This window comes from Impatiens glandulifera, chromosome 2, assembly GCF_907164915.1.
Source record: "Impatiens glandulifera chromosome 2, dImpGla2.1, whole genome shotgun sequence".
Taxonomy (NCBI): Eukaryota; Viridiplantae; Streptophyta; class Magnoliopsida; order Ericales; family Balsaminaceae; genus Impatiens; species Impatiens glandulifera.
This window is the reverse complement of record NC_061863.1, coordinates 58,736,174-58,743,294: the sequence shown is the minus strand read 5'-3', so window position 1 is coordinate 58,743,294 and position 7,121 is coordinate 58,736,174. Positions and strand designations below refer to the sequence as shown.

The 7,121-nt window shown below is 30.3% G+C and overlaps 1 protein-coding gene across 1 annotated transcript; it reads left to right on the top strand.

Annotated features, from left to right (window-relative positions):
• The first annotated feature begins 513 nt into the window (after nucleotides 1–513).
• On the top strand, nucleotides 514–5,367 carry LOC124926579. Its single transcript, XM_047466830.1, has 4 exons — nucleotides 514–914; nucleotides 3,754–4,152; nucleotides 4,460–4,880; nucleotides 4,977–5,367. Exons 1-4 carry the CDS (start codon nucleotides 638–640, stop codon nucleotides 5,173–5,175), a joined length of 1,296 nt encoding a protein of 431 aa, XP_047322786.1. The 5' UTR covers nucleotides 514–637; the 3' UTR covers nucleotides 5,176–5,367.
• Nucleotides 5,368–7,121: the final 1,754 nt, after the last annotated feature.

The window sequence follows — 7,121 nt, the reverse complement described above, 5'->3', positions numbered from 1 at the left end:
AAAAATTATTTATAAAATTTCAATAAGAAAGTATATTATAAGAATATTTTTTTTTAGTTTGAGAATGAGTTTTTCGGTTAGAGAAAATTATTGTTTGATGTGACATTTACACCAAAATGAGTTTTTCGGATTGAATGATCTAAATCCAATGCAAAAATATGATAGATATGATGTATAACGAGTTAATTATATTTTAACTTATATAGGTGCAAATACCTATCTATAATCCATATTATTTATTATTATGATTTTAAAAAAAATAAATATTCTGCAATCTTAAACAATAATAATATTAATAAGTATTTAGTGAAATTGATTTCACCTTAAAAAATAAAATAAAAAATCACAAGACATAAATGAGCAATTAACATAGTTGAATGACAAAAGTTATGAAAATAAAGTTTTGGGCGGAAAACGATCTAAGTATTAATAGTTTATGGGCAAAATATGCAAAATTCCTGTTTCAAATCACATTATTCACAAATTTGCCATTTGAGCTAAGTTCACATTATTTACCATCATCTGCCACTGACCTAAGCCTCGCCGTCTCATCGTCTTCTTCCTCAATGTCAGATTTTCAGCTGCCTGCCATTATTCTCCGTCGAGTTCCTCAGTGATCACCATTACCTGGATAACCATGAGCCGACCTTTTTTACTCAAAACCTTCTCTCTCTACTCTCGCACTTCTCGATCTCCACATGTACTCTTCACCTTGAGAGCATCCGCAATCTCTACATCCAGGTCTCCATGCCTCCTTCCTTCGAACTTTTCTTCAAAGTTCGTAGGACGGTTCTTCTCCTCCGAGAATGATGCCTCCGGCGAAAAGACTGAACCTGTTGCAGAAACGGTTTCGACGATGGAACCTACGAAGCAGGAGGAAAAGGAAGTCAGCGTACCTGATGTCAGCAATAAGGGTAAAATCTTTCTTATTTTTGGTTTCAAAGAAAAGAACTTTCATGTGTCTGCAGATTTTTAGTCAAAAACTAAGAAAAGGTAGTTTGGAGGAAGTTATTGAGAAAATGATGCAAGATTCAAATTGTTCCATGGTTACATTCAATGGTAATTTGGTTAAGTTGTTTACATTGCAAGATTCAAAATGATACTGCTCTATGTAATAGTCATTTGACAGAATATAACCCAACCCTACATCAAATCTCTGCATAAGAAAACTAAAGCTTCATGGTTCCTCCTGGAACCCTAGGCTTAGGCATCTACCCACTTTGGGATTTTAGCTTGTCCGCTGTTTCCTATCTTCTCCCATCTATTCAAAACTCTATTGATCATCACCACCTTCACTCAGACCTTTGATCAATTGAATCGGTCAGTTTTCAGAAGTAACAAGATGAAGAAGTAAAATTGTTACAAATCTGTGATTGGTGCTTGTGGTTGACATCTCTTCAGAGATTGAAGGTCTCCTTTCTGATTTTGGATTTATCTGTTTGAAATCTTGTTGGTCACCTGGTTCTTTCATTTGGTGGAAAGTGCAATAGTGAGGATTTCTTCCCGTCTCGTCACTTTTGATTTTTTAAAGGTCTCCTCTGTACTTGTTTTTTTTTTCTGAGATTATGATTTGAAGCATAAAATCTCACTCTTTCACATATTATCATCATCAATCTTAAATAATGCCTTGTATCAATCGACTGCATTGTTCATGAATTTGAAGAATTTAAAGAAGGAAAAATGATGGTAACACTAGAGGATTTTAGTAATGCCTGCCAAGTATTTATGAATATGTCTTCGTGTTCAAACATTGTCCTTTGAGCAGCAGTTTTTTTTTAATTGACGTTGGTGTTCATTTGCTGTCCATTTGGGGTTTTCTTTTGTCTACAACTTCTGGAATTACAAATTAATATCATTAAGTGGAATTGTATAGTGTTTGCCCATCCATCATGCTGCTATGAACGGATTTGAGGCAATACAACACTTGTATTTTGTTTCAAAAAGAAAAAAACCCTGAAGCTTCATCTCACTGCTGTGGCTTCACTCCAAAAGAATAATTGTCCACCCAACAAAATTTAGTTACAATGCCAAAGAAACAAACCGTCCTATTACATTTTATCATGCTTGCATTGCTAAATGTATGAAGATCCGTACTGCCTTTTCAAGGACCCGACCTTCTCTTTAGTTTTAGTGCCTTTTAGAAAAAGCATCAGATACTTAGTTCTTGGTTTCCATGAAACAAGTGTTAGAGGGAGGATGTGTTGGTCCAGCTGTTCTTAATATAAAGAACTGAGAATATATGTTTCTACTTTTCTTGTGAGTTCTTGATAAATTCCGGCTTATGGTGTTCATTTAGCTTTGAAGTTTTTGAAACTACTATTATCATTTGATTGTGATGCATTGTTGCTGATGATCCAGTTTGACATATTCTCCATTTCTGCCTCAGAAAATCTGAAAAGGAATAGTACTAATACTTGTTTGATTTAGTTGTAGACTAGACATGTTACTGAATATTGGTATTTCTTTGATGCAGTCATGATTTATACAAGAACGGTTAAGAAAATAAAGAAGAATGATTGAGATTTATAACACCTTAGCTGGAAAATTAAGCCAGGAACAGACCTTTGTTTGTTTATATAACACTAACATAAGTCTGTTCTGCCCTTTTAACTTTCCTACTGCATTCATAGGGTTGGTTACGTAATTCATAATTGGAGGTTTTCTTCTCAAGTATAGCTCCTACAACTAACATGTTTTTCAGGAACTGCAAAATCTGGATCAGTATGTTACACATTATAGAATGTATAAACTTTTTACCTTGCATTACCTCATTAATTTTTTCTTAGTTCAATTATAGAATATAGATACTATCTATTCTTGAAACCCATTTGGCTGCCTGTTCTAGTAATCTAAGTATAGCAGTTATATTAGTTTCTACATTTGAAAAATGCATATGTTTAACACAGAATGCAAAAACATATAACTTGACATTTGCTCCAACACTTCATTTCACTTTTACTATTGAATTTCTATGCTATAGACAAACAAAGTGCATCTGTCATGTGAGTTTTCTCTTCAGGAGTTATATTTATATTATCTGGTCTGTCCAGCTCAGGATTTTGGTTAAATTTCTCATTTGTGCTTAAGCTTTCTTTTCAGCTGCATCATCATGCTTTACTGTAATAGTAGCCTTAAGGTCTTTATATTTACTGTTAAAGAAAGAATGCATGGTTTACCTTTAGCTATTTTCTAGCTGATTGGAATGGAATGAGTGGAAAAATAAGATCTTCAAACTGTTATGCATAACCTCTATACTAAAGTAGAATTGATCCTTGCCTAATATATATTCTCCTTTGGTTGGGCTTCTCTTTTTGTTGCTTGTTTGCTCGTTCTTCCATGACCTCCCTCCATTTCCTCACTTTTTTCGTGACATGCAAATCCAATTTAAAAAAATTCTTCTCTCTTTTTGCTACCACAGTCAGTATGTATTGAGAAATGACAATCTTTCATTGTCTTTTTCAAATGTATATTAGATATGATGGTGTGCGCACACATTTGACAGCCTTTGTATAACCTTAATTATTTATTACATTGAGAGGTCAGGAATGCAATAATTTTTTGATAGTTGTATGGAGAGAAGCACAAACTATCAGATATTTCATTCTTGTCTATACTATTGTTCTTGAGGTTATTCTTCCTTTTAGAGTCCTTAATCTCTGACCAATTAATATAATGCCTATAAATGATAGATTACTGTTAGCATTAATATTTTCCGAGTGATTAGAGACTGATTGCTTATGTTTTCAATTGTAGAGCTAAAAATGCATTTGGATAAATACTTCAAACTTAATGATGAAGAGGCGCTTCCTTCAATCCTCGAAGCAATATTGAAACGGAAATTAGCAGGGAAACACGAGGACACTGATGACGAGTTATTGGATGAGCTCCAAATGAAGCCATTGGATGATGTCAAGGAAAAAGAATTTGAATCTGATTTCGAGGAGTTATATGATACTGATGAAGAAATTGATGATTTGTATGAAGCAAGGAATGACGTCATAAAGAAGATGGCTAAAGACGAGTTCTTCAACATGAATGACAAGAAGTATGATGAGATGATTAAGGAGGCAATTGAGCATGGTTTTCTGAAGGACACAAAGGAGTGTGAGACAATTCTAGAGGACATGCTTAGCTGGGATAAGCTCCTTCCAGGTTTTCATTACATTAGAGTATCTAGAATTAAAAACACACACTATAATTTGACACAATATTCTGGATCATAATCTTATACCAAATGAAGCCAAAAATCACACTATAATTTGGATCATAATCCAGGAAACAATCTTCTTCTACCAAATGACAGAATAAAAAATCACTTTGACAATTTTACCAGTAATAGATGTTGGTTTAGGATCTACTTCATAAATGCAAACAATTTACTTATTGGTAGAGTCCCAGCTATATGCTAGGGCCTAGGGCTATCTAGAACCCCTTGATCATAAACTTCACATTTTTGCAGATGACATAAAGAAAAAGGTGGAGGCAAAATGGAATGAAATAGGAGACATGGTTGAAAATGGGGAAGTTAATGATGAAGAAGGGTATGCCCTTTTCAAGGAGTTTGAAGATAAGTTAATTTTGGAATATGCACAGAACATGGAATCAGAGGCGGTTCCAGAGTTTGACGATAATGCTGCTGCATTGCTAGACAAGAAGAAAGACCTTGATGACCCTCCAGGCGAGGGCCCTGTTCTTAGGTGGGAAACTAGGGTTGTCTTTGCACCTGGTGGCGATGCATGGCATCCAAAGAACAGGAAAGTTAAATTGAGAGTTACTGTGAAAGAGCTTGGCCTTTCTAAGTATCAATTTCATCGGCTCAGAGAATTGGCTGGCAAAAGATACCAACCAGGGAAGGATGAGCTAACAATTACTAGTGAAAGGTAAGCAAAATCTTGATTATTTCATTGAAGAGCATTCTGTTCTTTAGATATCATGATGTAACACTATGAATTGAGCTGAGAACATCTAATCCACAGGTTTGAACATAGAGAAGAAAATAGAAAGGATTGCCTTAGGACGTTGTTTGGTCTAATTGAAGAAGCTGGGAAAGCGAGAAAACTGGTAGAGGATGCTCAAACATCTTACATGAAAGATAAGCTCAAAGGAAATCCAGAGTTCATGGCAAGATTACGCAAAGCATCCCAACCCCCCGTCCCAGCATCAATACCTGAGTAAGTGGTCTGCAGTTGATCAGTGTTTTTTTTTTCTTTTCTGGTTTAGTAGAAGGGAGATTGCTATGACTACTAAATGGATGGATACAATAATGAAAAAGGCCGTATTAACTTGTTTTGTTGGCTTATTGTTATAACTAATTGTATTAAATGATATTTTTTGAAATTGAAGCAGGCATGATCTTTTGTTTTCTTAGCTTTACAAAAATTAATGAGATAAGATATATAAAAAATAATTATATATAAATATAAAAAATAAGATTAAAGATAATATATAAAAATTAATATTTTAAGCTTTTAGGTTTAACAAAATTAAAGTTGATATAAGGGCTATTAGTGATCTTTATAAAAGTTGAAGGAGCCATTTATTTTAAAAATTAATTTGAGGGCTAAAAGTGAACTGTTAAAGTAATTAGAGGTCTGTGAGGTAATTTATTCTTACATAAATATTAAGTTATTTTATCTTTATTTAATTTTATAAATATAATATATATAATTAAAATTAAACATATTAAATTAAATAATTTAAATAAATATTATAAATTAAAATAAAATATTTTACATAAAAAATAAAATAAAACTTTATTTTATCTTTATACGTCTTATTTTATTTTTATAGTTTTATTTTATCTTTATACATTTATATAAAATATATTTTTTAAAATTATTTATTTTTATCTTAACTTAATTTTATAAATATATTATATTTAATTTTATTATTAATTCATAATTAAATAAACAAAAATATTTGACTCTGAATTAAAGAACTTGACTTGTTTTTCCTTGTAAAATTGTAATATTTGACTCTAAACCTAAGCAAACACAAATCACAATATGCACATGTCAATGAATTTTGATCAATTTACTTTCAGTGTGTTTATAGTTAACTTCAAATTAATATTTTATAATGCTAGATACTCATTTTTTTTCCATATATATATTTAAAATAAAAAATTCTGATCTAATTATATATTTATATATTTATATATAGGCTCATTCTATTGATTTAAAATAAATAATAATTAATGTACTTTGGAAATAATTAATTCATAATTAAATAAACAAAAATATATAAAATAAATAATAAATTGATAATTGAGTTTAAATTTAAATAATTTAATATTTTTATTATTTATTTTTTAGATACTTTAGAGAATGGAATAATAATGATAATAATAAAATAAGTCAAAATATAATATTATAAGTTAAATAATTGAGTTGAATTTAAATAATTAAATCTATTATTAATGTGTGTTATTTATTTTGTAAGTATTAAAAAAATTGCTTGTCTGAATAAATATATAAGAAAATTGATTTTTTTATTATTTATTTTTATCAAATTATATTTATCTTTCTAAATTTTTATTTAATAATTAATTTATATTAAAAAAAAAGAAAATAATTTTAGTATTTTAATAAATAAATAAATTGATTAGATTGATGAGTTTTATCTCAATAACTTATTTAACAAACAAATCCTAAAAACGTCAACTAAAACCTAAGAGGATATTGTCATTTCTTTCTTTTTAAGTATATTGTCATTTCTTTCTTTTTCCAACTTTTGTCTCCAACTTTTGTCCAAAGTTTTAAAGTTGTAAGGTTAGGTTGGTGTTTAGAAACTTTTAATAATTTATAGGAATATTTAAAAATTATTGTAAGCTTATAATTCTATTATAAATAAATTTCAATATATGTTACATATATTTGAGTTTAGTTTATTTTATTTAGAGTTTTAATTCTTTAAATTTTTTTTTATGTATGTGTATTAATTAGCTTTTCAAGTTACATTCCTTCCTCTTTTGCTTTGCTTACTTATTTATCCAATTTCTTACTCGAAAATATGTGGTCTTACTAGTAAAAGTGCTCACGTAGCGCCTCCTTCTCTCACATAAAGGCGTTAGGGCATTATTCGATGAAGAAAACCGATCGAAGAGCTTCTTACATTTTTTC